The sequence below is a fragment of the Antedon mediterranea genome, chromosome 6 (genome assembly GCF_964355755.1).
Source record: "Antedon mediterranea chromosome 6, ecAntMedi1.1, whole genome shotgun sequence".
NCBI classification, from domain to species: Eukaryota; Metazoa; Echinodermata; class Crinoidea; order Comatulida; family Antedonidae; genus Antedon; species Antedon mediterranea.
In genome coordinates, this window is record NC_092675.1 from 22,756,188 (window position 1) to 22,775,683 (window position 19,496).

At 33.6% G+C, this 19,496-nt stretch overlaps 2 protein-coding genes across 2 annotated transcripts; one reads left to right on the plus strand and one right to left on the minus strand.

Annotated features, from left to right (window-relative positions):
• Positions 1 to 8: 8 nt before the first annotated feature.
• LOC140051632 (mitogen-activated protein kinase kinase kinase 20-like) lies at positions 9 to 2,900 on the minus strand. The gene is made up of 2 exons (XM_072096904.1): positions 2,845 to 2,900; positions 9 to 2,242 (listed from the first exon to the last, which is right to left on the minus strand). The coding sequence occupies exon 2, from the start codon at positions 2,232 to 2,234 to the stop codon at positions 1,359 to 1,361; it is 876 nt and encodes a 291-aa protein (XP_071953005.1). The 5' UTR covers positions 2,235 to 2,242; positions 2,845 to 2,900; the 3' UTR covers positions 9 to 1,358.
• A 7,525-nt stretch (positions 2,901 to 10,425) lies between these two features.
• Positions 10,426 to 18,346, plus strand: LOC140052182 (monocarboxylate transporter 10-like). Its single transcript, XM_072097621.1, has 7 exons — positions 10,426 to 10,634; positions 12,080 to 12,290; positions 12,916 to 13,212; positions 13,875 to 14,155; positions 16,666 to 16,891; positions 17,115 to 17,258; positions 17,556 to 18,346. Exons 2-7 carry the CDS (start codon positions 12,089 to 12,091, stop codon positions 17,783 to 17,785), a joined length of 1,380 nt encoding a protein of 459 aa, XP_071953722.1. The 5' UTR covers positions 10,426 to 10,634; positions 12,080 to 12,088; the 3' UTR covers positions 17,786 to 18,346.
• Positions 18,347 to 19,496: the final 1,150 nt, after the last annotated feature.

Here is a 19,496-nt window from a genome sequence, read left to right on the forward strand (position 1 = left end):
AGTCTACAGCTTACTATGTCGGTCGGTAAAGACTAACTCAAATTTGAGCACGCGACTGCAGCCATGTATATGGCCTTGTTAAATTGACTATAACTTTACCAAAGGCTGAGTAACTGACAAGTTACAAGTGTGCAGATCTTGAAAAAGAGTAAAGCGACGAATAATTAAAATTGTTGACAACAACTCACTGTAATGTTTTCTACCCTACTGACTCGTGGTCTAGGGCATTTATTTCAAAAATGCATAGGCCAGAGGCCTAAACTATAACAATATTTTGATAAATACAATAATAAGTTAATAATAGATAATTACGATACTGATTATTTTGTTATACGCACAAAGTAGTCATTTCGAAAGTCGTTGTCAGACTTGAAACAAATCATGTATGTTTTTTGCTTTAGTAGGCCTAATTCTTTAGTCTATCCTAGTTCTTAAAATAACGGTTGTTATTATGTAAAACAGACATAAATTACACATTTTACATATCTGACCCAGTTAGGCCTATTTACGCAATTTTGATGGACAACCCTTTCTCTCCCATACCCTGGTGTCTTCACTGTTGCTGAATGCATTGAATATTTATAAGAACCATACGTCAGAGTTCGGAAAAACATCTTTTTATAATCGTCAATTGACATTTCATTTCTGAAATACAGTTATACCAAACCAAAGGATTCTTTTTGTGACCTTTAATTTCTGACCTCAAATTCTGTGGATTAAAATGCATATCAACTCTACCCTCACCTCTAACAGTCAATTTGTTTAAGATTAGGAACTAGGCGTATCGTGCTCTATCACGACAGAGGAACACCGCACATAAAAATAAATCTCCCAACTAGGTAAATTAAAGGTAGGAAAAGCTTTTACTGTTACCATTCCAAACCTTAAACGTTTGTGCACATTTTTATATTAATTTGTAGGTATGCTTTGTTTGTGTCGTTGAGTTATATCATAGCCTAAATACACTAAATTAATCCCAATCTGAACTTAATCCAGCAACTTAAATGCTTATCCTTAACTTAAGTGCTTTACCACAGAATCGTCGAGCTGTTATTTCACATTCGTAGGTAGGATAATGTGGAAAGTTCCATCCAGCATTGCAACATCTCGTTTGTTTGCTGTTTGTCTTTGCAAGTAATCTTAATTAAAAATATAATATTACTTGTTGTTGGACAATCAGTGTGAACAATCATAGATTGGCTTTGATATCTGTATTTCGTTTTAACAAAATGAGTTGTACATTTTACAGAAGGATGTTTTCGAATAATTATCATAATATATTGATGATAATAATAATAAGAATGCACAGTTTTTACTAATTTATATTATATGTAATTTTTACTAATTGTCTATCATGGTTAAACAAAAAGTGGCAATCCAAGCGATTTGGTTCTAATCTTCTGTAAGAGGTCTTCCGCTGTTGGTCTCGAATAGCGATCTTCCTCCCAACAGTCCTTCATGAGTTGTCGCAAGGGCGCAGGACAATCTTCTGGTATGGTAGGACGAACACCGTTCACCGCTACTAACCACATTATCTGGTAGTGATTATCGGCACCTGCATGAGGTATCCCGCCGGTAAACAGTTCCCAGATAACCACACCCAAAGAATAAACGTCTGATTTCTCTGACGCCAGCCTATCGCGGATCATTTCAGGAGCCATCCACGCCGCACTGCCCTTTTCTTGTGACGTCATTGAAGTACCCTTTTTACTAAACTTAGCAGTACCAAAATCGCACAATTTTAATTGATTTTCCGTTATCAAATAATTGGGGCTTTTAATATCTCTATGTGCGATGTGGATTGATCCCAAGTAGCGGACAGCCTCAGTCGCGTGCTCGGTCCATCGATAAAAGTGTTCAGTCGTCAATCTATCTCCATTCCTACATCTTAGATAGTTATACAGACTACCACCGGCAGCATACTCCATAATAATGTAGTGATCTGGTGACTGTAAAATTGTTCCATATGTTTCAATAATGTGTTCGTTTTTTAAACGGTCCAGTATTTCGCGCTCGTTTGGTGACAACGCCAGTACCTTCTTAGCTGCTACGATTATGCCACGTTCGGTCCATTCTGCCTTATACACGCTGCTAAAGGTACCCTGTCCACATACGTGAAGCATCTTAAATTCTTTAATTGATGAAATCTCTTCAATATTATTGTTAATTTCAAGTGGTGAGTACGATTTTGAGGGTTGCACTCTACCCTTTATCTTGTCTAATAACTTCTTCATGCTTAGGCCTACAGATCAAAATGACAATTCAATGGTTAATGATGATTAATATTGATGACTTCATTCGATAAAGCATATTTTAGAGAATTCCTTCTTCAACCCGAAAGATACCGATATTGTGTCAAAGCCTTGTCTTTCACTAGCAAATTGGGTTTGCGAACACGGTTTGGTAATAAAGTTGTCAAATGTTTGCCAATGTAGTAATGTTTTCAGAAGTTAGCCTAGCCCCTTTTTGACAAAATACGTTTGTTTACCCAAGTTTCTGAACTCAGTGAACCAAATAACAGAATTTTATTATGTAGTCAGCTGGCAAAATGAAAAATCTAGTTTTGACATACACCTTAATCCTCTCTAAACACTGGCGACCTGCTCGCATTTGCAAAGGAAAGTTTATTCTGGAGGTTGTTAATCAAGTTTGGTCATTCTCAAATGTGATATTATTTGACAGTGAAAACAGACGTGAGAATTAGACCATGGCCGGTATATGTTAGTAATAGGTTCAATGATGAACACTCCTGTCCTGTCTTTGTTGTCTATAAAGGCCTAGGCAGCATCTAAGAAGTTTTAAAATTACATAATAATATCAACATACAAACTTAGGCTACCTTACCTTACGATTTCAACATTAGTGATGAAAAGTACAGAGCCCACCTGTTGGATCTGTAGTTTCCTAACACGTATTAATAGAAGTCTTGTTTAAACATCATGAATTTTGTTTAACCCTATTGTTACCAATAATACTATATTTATATCTGCTTGAATAAGTTACAATAGCTTACTGTAAGTATAGAATAATGAAGTCATCTTCAGCGAATCAGAAGACAACACTCAACTTGGTCAAATGTCATCCTAAAATTATTCATACCACATAGTTATTTAGGTGTATTTGCGGCATGACCAAGTTACGTTAGAATTTCGTTTAATAGGTTTGGTTTTAAAATTTATTTAAATCAAAAACCCAAGAATGATTTTCTTCATGACGAATGAAGAGCTGCTGAACGTATTCTGCCGAAGAAGTTTGTTCCACTTCCTAGCACGTAGCCTATATCCTTTGCTGTAAAGTCAAACATTGTTCAAGAGGAGTCACGCGTGTTTCAGTGTCGCCCCGACACCCTCCCTCCCACCCCCACTCACTGCTGGTACAATGCTCTAAACAGGGAGTTGTCTGCTCTAAACCATGGTGGTTTCGTATAGTTCCACAATGTACACACGCCCTCTCAGTAGCACTTGATAGATTGGAAAAAATCCATGCCTATACGATTCTAATGTATGTTTTATTCAGAAATACACATTGTTCAGCAAACAAACTTTGACTCCAGGCAACAGTTGGAAAGTTACGGATTTTCAGACTTACTTTTAGTTCAGTCCTCAGCGTTATCAAAATGATCCTATGAATTATGAGGCAGAAATTGCATATAGGCCTACAATTTTAGAGGGAAACTTACCGTATCTGAGGCAGAATGGCATAAATTAGGACATTTTAGGGGAATGGTCTTATCTGAGGCAGAAATGGCATAAATTATGATATTTTCAATAAAATATGTTCAACTGTCCAGAATGTATTGAACGGAGAAGAGATGGATGTTTAGTGTTTTCTTTACTTTAATTGTAAGTTCGTGGTAACTATCACTATGTGCTCTTTGTATTTTAAATACTGTGATTTTGTTTATACAGTACTTTTCATGGTAGTGTCATTGATGTAAATGGTAATATTTCTATGACAATACATCCTATTTAATTATTATTAACCTGTAATAAATGAATGCGGTGTTACTGAAACGAATGTAAATAGGCCACATCAAATGAAATATGATTGAAATTTGATGTTTTTACACGGTATACCTTTCATGACATTAATCAGTACCTATGTCAGAAATATTATAGTCAGTATTACCCTGTAAAAATGCTGTGTTCGTTTTCATTGAAACGAATGTGAACAGTTCACTACTTCAAATGAAATACCAGTACTGCTATAATATGGTATCGACAAATGTTAACCGTTAACATTCGTCAATTTCACATTATAGTAGTACGTGAAATGATCTAACAAAAGAAAAAATAAAATAAATACTGAACAAACAGCATTTCGCATGTGTTGAAATGCTTGCCGAGTGTTGGTCGTTGTATTCGCTCAGGTAGATGTAGGCCTCAGTTAATTCCTCTGGGATTGTCTGAATGTCAGATGACAATCATCACTATCCGTTCTTAATTACTATGTAATACAGACCAAACATGTTTTCCTTCACATTTTAACAAAATCAGGTTGGTGTTTCCTTCCTCCAGATTAAAGTTATGCAGGTGAAGTTTTGTCTTTGTTCACGTCTTAGGACAGGTTAATGTCTTAAGTTAAACTCCAATCTGAGAATGAAACTACCGCCCGAGAGCACGCGTATGGGTGCCTTGTTCGATTAGTACATTTAATTTAACTAAAACTGTAATAACGTTAAGCCAAATTACATATAGTTAATTATACGACATATTACTATAAACTATATTGCATATTAAATCTGAAAACAATATTCTTCCATTCTCCTAAATTAAATAAAATTATGTTAACTAGGAATAACATGTATTGTATATTTTATATATAATATATATTATAAAAAAACAACTTTTTCTAAGAAATCTATATTTAAAAATCTATTTATTATGATATGCCTACCAATGAGTTGATATGGAAAGAGCGATCGTTTTATGATGTTTATTCTGCAGTAGGCTAAGTGCATAATGATAGTTTCGTGTTCTAAAAACCAGCATTTATAATGATTAATATTGATAAACATAAACGTTTATCTAAATTACACTCATATTCGAGCACTTTGTTTTTCAGAACCATAATGTGTATCAAAAGTCGTTTTTTTAATGAGATACTGTACGGGTAGGTCTATGGCATCAATTCCATTGTAAACTCACTTCAATACGGTATTGTTGTTATTTTTATTTTACGGCGTGTTTCTATTTGTGAACAATTCAAAATTATTACTGATAAATGAATGTTTTCCTCTTATAAGACTTTTCCAAAAAATATAATTTATTTTTCGCTGTAATAGTCAAACAAACAAATGACGGAAGTTAGGCAGTAAGGTCAACTTCATTTTTTCATCCATACTGCCTGAATTGCCAGACGTACCTCTTAAATTATTTTAGAACAAAGATCGACTACGTATCCTAATATTAGGCCTACTGCACGGAAAGTATCAATTAATATAAAAATACAATTTAGAGCAATTATGAACAGGAACATAAATATATAGCGAAATAAATAACAAAATCCGAACCGATTTTCAGAATTTCATATGAAACCACCATCATAAACAATTGAGTAGTACCCGTTTGCTTCGTGTTTTACGCTTTGAAAGGATACAACGGTAAACGGAAAAACATTTTTAACTTTTTAAATCATAGAAAAAACTATACTCAGTTTATTTTTTTTTATGTCTTTATAGGCACATGTGGCCAAGGATTACCAATAGTTTTTGCAATCTCCATTTGTAATAGTTTTTAACAGTATTTTAACATAGGCCTAGGCCTATAAATAGTATTTTAACATAGGCCTAGGCCTATAAATAGTATTTTAACATAGGCCTATAAATAGTATTTTAACATAGGCCTATAAATAGTATTTTAACATAGGCCTATAAATAGTATTTTAACATAGGCCTATAAATAGTATTTTAACTTTTATGAATGAATTTCCATTTTAAAAGTGAACCAATAACATTTCTTAAATCTTAATCACTGTATTATCAGATAAGCCTTATGTGGTAATCTCCTTGATGCAGAGGATATTTTGTGAACCAGTTCACTGGGGTAACCCCCTATTCGTCTCGAATGATGAACTGGGTTCTTTAAAGGTTTATAGTCCTTATCCGAGAAGACTTGTTCCACCACATGAACTAGAAGCGAGTCGGCCTCGAACCCTAGCCGATATTGTTGGCTCTTTAGGTACGGTAAACGAAGCTAAATAAAGTAAATACAAATTTTTGATTGCCTTGTTATAACCAAACTAATATGGGTTATGAATCATCTTCCTATTAGGGTATTTGGGTATTATACAAATTTAATTTTAATTGGTTTTCATTAGTCTAAAACAGAATAGTACACACTGTCATTGTGGTGCAAACATACAAAACGAACGAGGAAAATAATGAAAATAAAACATACAAAACAAGAAGAAACAAGTAACTGTACCAATTACATGTGTGAATAAAGGAAAAAGAGAGTATAACAAAAATAAAATTACAACAATACAATACATACAGAGTTATTGTTCCCACTAAAAAATTTAAATGAGAATGACAACCGGAAGCAATTCTGATGTAACGTGTGGTTTTCTTATAAGCGAAATAATCATTTTATTAGGGATTTTTTTCAAATGGTAAAGCCTAATTGTGTAATGGATTCATTATATCTTACGCTATAATATTGTGCCGAGTCAAAACTTGATGACAATGCATTTGTTTGATGTATTTAATCTTTTTTTCATTTCATAATTGAAGTTAATGAAATTATACAAAGTAATAAATCATTATGCATTGAATTAAACACAAACTATCGTTTGCAATATATTAGGCAATACAGCTTTTGTTAACCACGGAGGAGAAACAACTTACCGGTAATTATCCATGGTTAAATTACCCATAGTACCTAACAATTAACGGTATACCGGGCTACTACCAGTAGTCTTGCACCAAATCACACGTGTTAACAAAACATCAAGTTCCATATATTTTAATGATTTTCTATTCGTTATTATTTTTATATATAATTAGTATAGAATTCATGTTTTAATAAATAATATTATAAAAGTTTGGTATTTTACCGTATTGTCATTTGACATTAACCAATAGGACTGTATTTAAAATAAGCACAGACGTAATAATAATTAAAAAACCTCTGCAATATTTAGCAATTAGAAAAGTATCAGACATAGTTGTATAATGCGTATTTTGTATCATGATTGATTAGAATGCAGCATCATAAGTTTAGAAGGTGATCAAACTTTTAATATCCATCCACATATTTTTATCTTTATTAACTTATTATTTTAATTTTATTGCACAAAACCTATAATATGCAAATTATTCCAACTTTTACATTTTAATGGTTGAATAATGTTGATAAGATAATGTAAAACAAACTCTGAAAAAGTGAGACACGCCATTATGATTTTATTCAAACTTTTTGTTCATCTTCAGGAAATGGAGATGAACAATATACATTTCGAAATATTAGAATAAATCTATGAGCATTCTTTAACCAACGTTGTATATTTGATTAAGGCAAAGACTAACTGACTTACTGAATGAAGCCGTGAATCTACAGAAAAGTACAATTTTTAAAATTTAGTTTAATGTACGTAATTAATCGTAATAATTGTTTCTAACTGCTATATCCTGTTGTAGTGGGGATTGCGAGAATTTATGAACTCTGCCTGTCTCAGTAAAACCCCAGCCTTTGTCTATACTTTCGTAATGCATCAACGTATATTACCACGTTTGATTATTCGTATTGGGTTGATGTACTGTATGTTAGTGAGGTAATTACACTTTAGTTCCTCCCCTCCCTTCGATTCTTTAACAGTTAGCTGTTTCTACTGGTTCATGTCCAGTCCTTTCCTATAGAACATCATTTCTTATTCATTCAGACCTTTTATGTACTATTTGATTAGGCCTGGTAGTTCGCCATGTTTCTGATCCAAAATAGTAGCCTACATATTTGAGATGGAAGCATTTGTTCTCATGTAACAATTGCCTTCCACACTTTTGTAATTGAAAGCCGGCACCAGGGCGTTTCCTTAATATCTTCATCTGTCTCTCCTCCAAACGTCGAGGAATTAGTTTAGATTCCTCCATGAGTACAGTAAGAATAGGCCTATAGTAAAAGGGCTCCTTCGTGACGTTTGTGATAGAATACATTAATTTAATTCGCTATTTAATGTATACCTTTTTCTTAAAAGTATAAAGTATACATTTTATTATGAACTAGTCAAATTCGTTACCCGGAGCTTTTAGTTTTGCTTGGTGTAGTAGCGTGATAAGGACTCGTTTAATAGATTATGCATTAACAATAGTTAAATACAGTGGATCTACTGAATTGCAATATTTTGATGCGGAACTTAACCTTACATCGTGTGGAGTTAAATCGAGGTCAAAGTTTAGCTTGTTCTGCGTTTGAACGCAAAAAAAATACATCGGTAGTAAATATCATACCCCGGTGCTTATGATGAAGATTATTTTGATTCAAATCAGGTAAGCATGTATAAAACAAGGTGCTAACACAGCTATGCGTGAAAACAAACCATTCATCCATAAGAAATTGAGAGGTTTAGTAAAATTAAGGGATTTGTAATTTTACCCGCTTCTCGAACTTTTAGTGAGGTAAAGTCTAACCATGAGCTATTTTATAGCTCCATGGTCTAACCATGGAAAAATAACAAACTTACTTCTCCATCATGGTCTAACTAACTAATGCAAGTCATCTAGCTAGATATAGCTGACAAACATTTACGTAAGCCATCAACTGTAATTTTAGGATAAAATAAACAATAACAGTATACATAGTTGCCCAGATTGGCATTGCTGATGGAGGCCGTCGGACCCGACCCCGTGGATGTAAGTCTGCGGTGGGACTACTCAGTTAAGATACGATAAACTTGTTCGTCTGGTTCCCGGTGAATTAAATAGAAAATTGAATACTATATATCTTGTTTTTAGAATAATATAACCTATAAGCCAATACTGAAAGATATCGTGTATTAAAAGTATTTAATACAGGTATGCTAATTTCTAAATGACTTGCGAGTCGGTTAGGCTCTACCTACTGACAGCTGCATTGAGAAATAGTTTAGACCTATATAATATTATTCTACTAAATAATAAAAGTTTAACAGGATATGCTTAGCTTTCCTATTGGTATTAATGTTAATACTTTGTTTTTAAAACCATAATGCTTTTATATATCGTTTTTGTCGGCCTTGTTTGACTTTACCTTGAGTAAACAAAGCACAGCAAATATGTATAACGGTAATATAATATTTATAACTATACATTCAATTGATGGTGTATAGAATAATCTATATTGACCCTAAATTGACATGATTCATGATACATTTATGTAAATAATCATTAAGCAAATATCATTAAACTACTTATAACTTTTCTATTACTTTGAAGTGTATAGTTTTTGTTAAAACTACATGTCATAGTATAGGTTATCTACCTATCTGTAACATGTCATGTATAAGGAATCATTCACTCCACCTGCGTAACGTGCTTTCTCATTATAGGTACCATAATAAAGAAATAATTAATTGTACTCGCTTAGTCAGTCAGAGTGAGGATTATTATTTTTTGTTTTTTTTCAATACTTGATTTATACTTTTTTTTTTTGCACTTCAACGTTTGTGCTCTGCTTATTCTATTTATTTGATTTACATTTTATTCATACAAGTACTGTGTGCGTCAGCCTATTTTAAAAATTTTTTTTAGGTAGGCCTATTAGTGTTTTTTATGTTTTGTATTCGTTAATTCAATTGTTTTATTTTGGTTGCATAACTAATGAAAATGTCCGCCTGTGATAATGGTGATGACTGTTAGGGCCTGAATTATAAAGATATTCAACGTCATCTTTTATTCTAAATGTCACCATAGCAGTCGGAATAGGGTTATGAACAGCGCTTGTAGACTGAACATTACTCGTCATAAATATAATGAAATAAAAACAAAGTTTGTTGAAGTTTAAGAGTTCACAAACAATTTCAATATTTCAATTTTTTTTTTTGCGGTAGTTACATCCTAAGTATAGGTAGATCGATATTATTTGCTTCATTGGAGGACTATATTAATTTACCGTTGTGCCGCAACCATTTCATACTTATTAAAATCAATCCGCCAGTAAGGTAGTATCACTTAATTTTCATTTCGAAATCAACGATTCCGGTTCCTTAGACTTAGTCCTGACGGTACTTTTTGACAGGAGTTAACAATGGCTTCTTTAAAATGTAGGCCTACTGAGCTAATTTATATTTGATCAAGGCAGACAATACAAAAAACGGTCAATACAATATTGAACAGACGACTTCAATATTGTTTACTTCACAATACCTGTGTATTGCACGATTATTTTTTAACCAATCCGTTTGGTGCCTGGAGATCTAACTTGCGCAGAAGTCACTTATTAAACGAGTGTATATTATTGGTAGGAATACTGACGTTCATGCAGACCTGCTGGAGGTCATTACCACAGTAGCAGCTGGAATAGGAATGACAGGACGGTATGCAACAACAAATGCTAGGCTACAATAAGTTGACAGTGTATACCGTGTTCTAAGCTAATTAGACTAATTATGCGAATGGATAATACGGATTTTACTTCTTCTAATGCTGTACTGAAATAACGGTAAGAGTTAATCAGTGTTTTTAGGAGTTTTTAGGCAAGTCAAGTCAAATCAAACCGAATTGCGTATTTCGATATACATGTACAGAAGCTAGCATATAATGTGATGGCTATAAATATAATGTAAACAAATATCACTTCGAATTACAGGAGTCTTATGTGAATAGGCCTATTGAGAATACCAACGTTTTAAATCTATTTATAATTTTAATGAAGTATGTGTTTGTCAATGGTGAAACAATCTAGAAAGATTATGTTTCACATACAAATGCAAATACGAAAACAAAACAATAATATAAATAGCCACTTATTGTCTGGCCGTTTTACTGTACCATATCGTTGTGGTTACTTTTAATTATATTATTTGTACTGTAGGTCTATACCACTAAGATCCAACCAATCAATATCAAATGAAGGAATGTAACATATATCATATTAAGCCATTATTTAGTACATTCTAATATAAAGAAAACTATTGAACGATTTTTTTAAATAAAGGATAGGCCTAATTAGATTCAATAAACCTACAAACACTTTTCATAGTGTCTACAATTCTGTTGTTGTTGTTGCATGTTTTAGTAGGCATCTATCATTCACACGGTACTTTAATATAGATCTTAAAAATGACGCATCCTTTGGATCAATATTTAGTCTTTATCAATTGATTCCGTCTTTTTGGAATATGCTATTCACTTTATAGGCCTATGTATTAAAAAAAATTATTATTCGGCCTATCTACCTACGTAAAATTTAATGGAAAGTTGTTGAATTAGATTTTCGTGTGGAAATTGTGTAGGCCTTTAAATAAAGTAATGTATAGCAACATCTAAAGGTCCGTTTATACTCTCTATAATTATGTATGCATACTAATCAAAAGCATATCCGAATAACGGTACAACCGGCGTAAATAGAGTATACTCATGTGATCATTAACTATCTTATACTTATGTGGTTACCTCCGATAGTTCATGTGCACGTTACGTAAAGCGATAACGTCTTTCCATCGGAGTATATTATGATGGAGTATATATTCTGATTAGTTTTGTTTGCGTTTGAACGCAGTATTGCAAACTAAACCGCAAAGGGTGACTGTATTTAACTCCGATAGAAAAGAGAGCGTGAAAACATCTCCAATTATTATATATTTTGGGAAATGAACTTTTGAATTAGCTTACATTAATATATATTTATTATTTAATTTTTGTTGAAAACAGTTATATTTTGTTTTCGTTCTGTGCTATTTGTTATTTGTTTTTTTATGGCAATACTGTAACGTGCGGTGAGGTGAGAGTCAATAAAGAATTGCGTATATTTACCAAAACTACATAAAACATCATAAATAAGTATCACTGTGATGTCATAGATGTACTTCAATGTCTGTTTGCAGATTAGATAACACTACAATAATGTATTGCTGTATCACTGTATACCAATTATTCATTTTGTAGGCTTGCAACATGGAATCGTTGACCAAGAAAGAAGAAGCAGAGCTGCCACATATATCGCATGGTTTCCTTAAACGTATTCATGAACATTGGGGCTGGGTTGTTACAATAGGCGTTTCAGTGGTTTGGTTTTTAATCATCGGATCTCATTATGTATATGCACTTACTTTTATTTCACTTCAAAACGATTTCGATGCATCTGCAACCCTGATAGGTAAGTCAAAACTATAATGTAGACAATAGAAGTTTCCCAAAATCACCAGATATTATCAACGTCATAAAACTACGCCGATACAAGTGCATTTTAACTATCAAATTTCAAAAGCCTTTCAACTAAAATTTATATAGGCCTACAGATGACCTATTTGTATCCACAATGACTTTGCAGTATCGCTAGATTGGAATAACTGTAATAATAGGCATTGGTCCAAACTATGTCTTAGGAGAGGAAAAAAAAATCACTTGCAATATTTGCAATATGCTCTACACGGGTAATGCAGAAACGATTTTGCTAATTGGGGAGATCTAAGCCTAATTATCAAGTGCAAACACCGACAAAAAAATCAGAAATACATAACTAACAATAGTGCTTGCTGTCTCACAACTCCATATGGTTTTAAAAAATCAAATCAACAAAGTATTGTATTTAAAAAGATATACCGTAACTTTTTAATGTATGCTAATATAATTATAGTGTTGTTTTATTTTAGGTGGTAGGCCTATTATCAGAGAGGGCAGTTTTTTCGCAACTTGTGGTTGCTGAAACATTATATCTGAGAACGTCCGATATAGCCCTACTAGTCTATCAATATTATAGATGTCATTTCTTGTCTTTGTAGGTTTAATTGGTTCCGTGTACCTATCTCTCGGCTGTTGCTTATCCCCTGTAACGTCATGGCTACAGCGACATTACTCTCACCGTACTATATCCATATTGGCCATCCTCATCACCACCGTTTCATACGTCGTGTCATCATTTATGCAATCATTAGTCATTCTCGTTTTTACATTCGGTGTGTTAAGTGGTATTGCATATAACTTTGTATACACATCTCTACATCATATTCTGGTATGCTATTTCCCATCAAAAAGATGTCGTGCACCAATAGCGATTGCTAACGTTGGGCCAACAATAGGTTAGTAGTATATTAAATTAAGCCAATACATTCCGAAATAAATGCAAATCTCGACGTTTTGTTGGAAATGTTGTTCAAGAAGTAATTTTATAGGTAATAGATAAGTACCTATGATGATGATATTTCATTTTATTTACGAAAAATTCCTTCTGAAAACAGAGAGAACAAACAAATTACAAAAAAAAAAATAGCAAAGGTAGATGGAAACAAGTAAACGTCTCAGATAATCTATGTGTTTTTTTTGTTTTTTTTTACATTTATATCTGTATTTTATGTCTCATAGCAAACATAATTTCTATGTATAGGCCTATATTTTTTATTGTATATGCAAATGACAAAAAAAGGAAATGATGATTTCCACTAATGAATGAATGAATGAATGAATGACCGTTATGCACGACGACGATGATAATGACGATGACGACGACGATGATGATGACGATGACGCCGACGACGATGATGACGATGACGCCGACGACGATGATGACGACGTGATTATATTGGTGATGGCTGAAATCATGTGAAAAACTTTGGCATCAAAACAATATGTCCCCTTGTTCGTTTCAGAGGCTAATATGAGTGTCCCAAAGGACTACCGGTATTGTAAATGCTAAATGGAAATAGTTTAATAATATATTGTATCTTTTTATTTAAAAATTTAGCCATGCTATGCCTTAGCCCAATTATAGAGAAATTACTATCGTTGTATGGATGGAGATGGACTCTTCGCATTCAAGGATTAGTCATCTGTGTTTTTGGACTGCTAGCCTGTACGGTGTTTAAGAAACCTCCAGTATGGAAGAAGTCAGAAAAACAAGAAGAAAAGAAGAGCCACGGCCATAGCGGCTACTTGACGGCGGTATTGAAGCTACCAGAAACATGGATATTTAGCCTGGCAACGTTTCTAACTGGAGTTGCATCGACCTTCTTATACGTTTACATTGTAAGTTTTTTTTATTTTGATTTAAAAAAAAAATTCTGGTAACGTTTGTTTGCTTGGTTTGTGAACACATATCTATTTTTACGAAACACGACGTAAGAGCAACGCAAGTGAGCTACTGGCAGTTCGGATGATCCATCGCGTCGTGATTGGTCAGTTGTGTTGCGCTTTGTCGTCTTGCTTCGTGTTCTAGTCGGAACCAAGCTTTAAAGCTCAGCATCTTTGAAATAATAATGCCCTATTGCACTTTACCACGGACACATAGCTTTCTTCTTATTTCTATTCAATGTAATGTTTGGTAAAGCGTGGTTCCCACTAGCAACGCAACACAAGTGAATTGACCAATCACAAGCGATGGCTTATTCGCTTGTGATTGCTGACCGTCTATAACTTCGCTTGTCCTTGGTTAAAAAGCTTGCGTTGCGTTTACGTCCTTGCGTTACGTTCTAGTGGGAACCAAGCTTTAAGGGCCCTGATCCTGCCGCAATGTTTTAGTAAACTTCATCTGACCTCAATTCACGCATTATGTTTCTGAATAAAAATATGTTCATCTTTTGTATTAATGCACGACTTCCTATTCACCTTTTTTTAAATACAATAACCACATCCGTTGAATAAGGCTTAAATTAAAGTACAAAAACAAAGTGAGAAGCGATACATTCGCTCAATATAACGTTTTCAAATAATTTTCTTGATTGTCTTGGAGTTTGTGACGTGCACAGTATATATAATGAAAATCATTAACTATAATGCTGCTTTCTAGATATTAAATCAATTAATACTGTTTTGAAAGCTTAGTTTGCACATGAAATTAATGTAAAACTCTATAATTATTGTAAGCCGTTCAGTTTTGTTGAAGGATTATGGTGCACAGGGAAAATAAGGACTGCAGAAATAGTTAATCACTACTAACACAGGAATAACTCAGTTTTGAACAGGAACATACTGCGAATGCAACATAATGTTCATACATTATCAAAATAATTTAGGCCTACTGTATGCTTAAGCCTATTGTCAATAGGTCTCTTTAAAGCTCAGGTACAGGCATGCATTTTAAATATAATATCAGGTTAATAGTACATAAATAAAATATTTGTAACAGAAATCAAGACAAAAAAACATGAATTTCCCTTAATATGGTCAAATACAAATTTGGCAAAATTCTGCCATAAGTAAGACTTTTTTTCAGTAGTTAGTTTAACCTAATGTAATAACATGTCTGGTGACTCCCTAGAAGGTGAAAAGAGATGGTGGATATTCGGTGGATAATTTTTGCTATAGCATGAAAATAAAAATCTGAAGTTGAATAAAAATACAAAAAAAAATGTAAAATTCAAGTTATATTACCTATATTTAGTCATCTGGTAACATTTTTTACCACACCGTTTATTTTTCATAGCTTTTTAAAATGCCTCTATATTACAAAATGTGTGTACAAAAGAATAGAGATTTTACTGTGAACTATCCCCCCACTGATAAGAAAGGGCTTATTTTCAACAAGCTCGTGTAACACAAATAAAATCCCAAAAATTATGAAACAACTATAGAGCGATAATTATTGGAATGTATGATCAATAGACATTTTTTGCCCGTACCTGGCCTTTAAAGTTTATGTTTATTCTCACGAAATAGAAATACTGTAGGCGTATACTGGTAACAACTTGAATTGCTTTTAAATTAATAATTGACATTGACAATACAGTAAGAGTTAAGTGGATTTTAAAAAAAATATTTAATGATGAATAAATAATGAAATCCTATTCGTATTGGTATGCGTATTATTATCTATTGCACCAACACAACAATTGGTTTTTATTGCTTTCTTTGTGACGAGAAAAATTTAATATCATATCATAGAGAGGTCATGGTCAAATTATTGGTTAAAACCATGCTTCACGTGTTTTATAGTTTATCAGACAACCTATTCATAAATTGTTGTCTATACTATATCTGTCTACGATTAAAATAATCTGGCAGCCCTGCTGTAATATACTATTTCTGTCTATGTTTACATTATATCTTGCTTGCTTTCCTTTAAAAGAAATGGAAATATCCATAAAAGGTACAAATGAAATTCTTTTACACCGGCCACAAGGCATCAATTCAAATTCTTTATAAAGAGCGTTCTTCCCAAAATGATAAGTTTGCTACGTATACGTTGCTTTTGGAACTTAAATTACCATTTTCTTGCAAACAGCAAGCAGCAAATGCCTGAGGATATTTCATTTGAAAGTTCTTGAGATCAGACCTGTTCTCTCTTATGCAAAGTTCGTTACGAAATTTGACGATAAGTTTTCAGAAAATTGAAACAAAATCTGCTAAAATAAGTGTCCCATTTTAGTCTAATGTTTGTCTAAAATGAAATTATTAAAAATTTCTGGAGCTTCATTTTCAACCAGTTTATTCGTCGTAGGCTTACAATTGAAAGAATTCAATGTTTATTTGAATTGAAAATAATTGTTTATTGAGGCCCATCCAAATCCACATAAACACCAATGAATGCTTTCTTTCAGGGAAGTTATATCGTTAGTAAAGGATTAACAGAAGAGCAGAGCAGCCTCGGAATGACAGCATGTGGTTGCGGCAGTCTAGTTGCGTGTTTTATCGGCGCTGTTGTCATCGATAGAACTTCCTTTCCGACGATTTATCTCCTGCCAGTTCTCAGCGTGTTAACATCTCTTACATTCATTATCTTGATATGGGTTCATACGCTCGTGCCTGTTATCACAATGTGCATAGGTATGTGCTTTACAGATGTATAGGGCCTATTCGCATACATAACACCCAAGTCTTAACATGCCCTAATCTGACAGGAGATTACACCACGAATATTCCATAAAGGCACGGTACCATTAAGAGCAATTTTGATAGAAAATAATGCGCAATTACGTATTTTGTTACATTGTGAGGATAAAGATGTTTAAAAAAATGTTATATTCATAATATTATCTTATCTAAATAGTTGTTGGATTGCTCCGGACTGGATACAACATACTGATTCTACCACCGGCAGTGGAGTTACTTGGAACGGCTAGGGCACTTGAGGCTGGAACCCTGTCAATATCAAGTCTAGGAGCTGGCTATATTGTTGGCTCTTACATATCAGGTAGTTAGACCTATCTTAAAGCTGTGTCTACACTATCAAACTAGTGTGATGTACCCAAATATGGTAGTTATATGCTCAAATATCGTAGTCATATGCCCAAATATGGTAGTGATATGACATCATCATGTCCATTTATATGGGCACATCACAATTCGTGATGGAATGTTTTCATGAGCCATGATCAATAGCATTGTTTCTGTCCGAACATAATTGATTTCTGAACTTTGTTTCAAAGTCTGGAAAATAAAGAAAGTTCTTTTATTTATTAACAAATACCAATTTCATGTTATTTTCTAGGTAAAATGTTTGACGCATTTGGATCGTACGACATCGCACTCTACATATGCTCAGGAATATACTTAGCAGCGGCAATGTTAGCTCTGATGGCCCCAATTTATCAACGTATCTTTGCACGTGATAGGTACATGGTTGACAGGAAATTTACAGATTTACAAAATACAGAAAATTTACAGGTGCCAAATGTCCAATACGAATATTTATTAATCGAGCGAGAGAGTGTGATTTAATCTGCTGAGTTTCTTGATCAGGAGGGATTACTTAAAGAATTTGAAAGTTGAAATGTAAACAGACATTGATATTCGCAGTTTGAATCATTATGCCCCTAGCTATATGAAAATGCCACGAGAAAAAATATCGACTGCTGACTTGTTGTACCACGGTGGATTCTCCACCAAGGATCAGAGTGACATTCACTCTTCCCTGATTCTACTCTGATTTGTTTTAGAGGAATGAGTGTTACTTTCACGATTATTAATATGCCATATTCAGAAGCATACAAACTGTCTTTCATGAAACCTCTCTGCTATTGAGAATTATATTAGGGGAAACTTTCATCGTTACTGATACCTACATCCTGGATCAAGGATACCCACGTTACTATAAAGAGAACACGAGTATATTGTAAATAGGCCTAAGAGAAACTATAGAGTCAGAAGTCAGAAATAAGTGCAATTGAAATAAGGGGATTCAGTAGTTGCTAAGGAGTTACGGAACTAATTATGTCTGTCACAACCTGTGATGGTTTAATGGCAGTCACTAAATATTGTTAATAAATATTTCTGAGTATATTTACTTGATTTTTCTTCTTTTAAAAAAAAAATGCCGCGGCGCACCGTGCGTTATACCTCAGCAGAGTAAATAATACATCTTAATTATTTTTACCATGTCTTCATTGATAGTTAAATAGGCCTATATTTCGTTTCAAACAAATTCAGAAATTCCAGCAAGGCCGCGTAAAGCGTGAATACTTTCACAAATTAAAGGTATGGCTTGCAATATCCTAAAATCAATTCTATTGTGAAAATCAGAAACGTAATTTGAAAAACATGTTTATTTCATAAGAATCCTATCTGAATTCTGTATTTATCCTCGGATTGAAGTCCTTTCAACCGGCAAGTTGTATTCTCTGAACAATGGAGTAAATTGCACGCACGCATCGAATATAATTTTCTTTAAAAGGTACTAGTACTGCATAATGGGCATGTCAACTGCATGCATGCATCAAATGGAATTTTTTTTTAATAGTTTAAAAAAATTGGGTCAATTGCACGCATGCATCTATTGGAAAATAAATATTTTTTTTAAAATCAAGGTACTGTATTATCATTTCATAACTAAAACAACGGTCGGAGATTATATTTGCTACAATTTGTAGTAGTAATACTTACTAACGCATATAGCTAAGTGTGCGGATTGCTGGTGAAGCTCAATTCCCGAGGACGCAACAACGCAAGCGCCACTTAAGTGATTTCACCAATTACAGGCGATGGATCATCACAAATGTCGCCTGTGATTGGTCAACTCACATCTTTGCGTTACGTCTACGAGGAACACAGTTTGGAACTCCATCGAGGCATGTGGCTCCCCCACAACGTTGTCCATTGTTTCGTTTGTGTGTGGTTGTACAAGCCGTCGGGCATCTACTATCGATTTTTATGCATCATAAAATTACTGATCTCCATCGAAGCATACCGTTTACAAAAGAAAGACGTGGTACACAAAGAAACAATTGTATTGTTGTATGGGTGTGTTGGTTCTAATGAACTTTAAACCTAGTCCGGAAAATTATTAAAGTTCGTCTTGGCATAATACGATAATACGGAAGTTGAATATTGATCATACGGAATTTATACATTGGCTATTTCTACAGTATAAGATTATTAATTTCGCAACTACTGTGTTTGTTTAACAGGAAAGTGTTTAGTGAATTGCCATTTA

Bases quoted from the DNA above. Each gene is read 5' to 3' on its own strand.
- LOC140051632 (XM_072096904.1), bottom strand. From the start codon at position 2,234: ATGAAGAAGTTATTAGACAAGATAAAGGGTAGAGTGCAACCCTCAAAA.
- LOC140052182 (XM_072097621.1), top strand. From the start codon at position 12,089: ATGGAATCGTTGACCAAGAAAGAAGAAGCAGAGCTGCCACATATATCG. The intron at 13,213-13,874 runs GTTAGTAGTATA...TTAAAAATTTAG, and splicing joins TAACGTTGGGCCAACAATAG to CCATGCTATGCCTTAGCCCA. The intron at 17,259-17,555 runs GTAGTTAGACCT...GTTATTTTCTAG, and splicing joins TGTTGGCTCTTACATATCAG to GTAAAATGTTTGACGCATTT.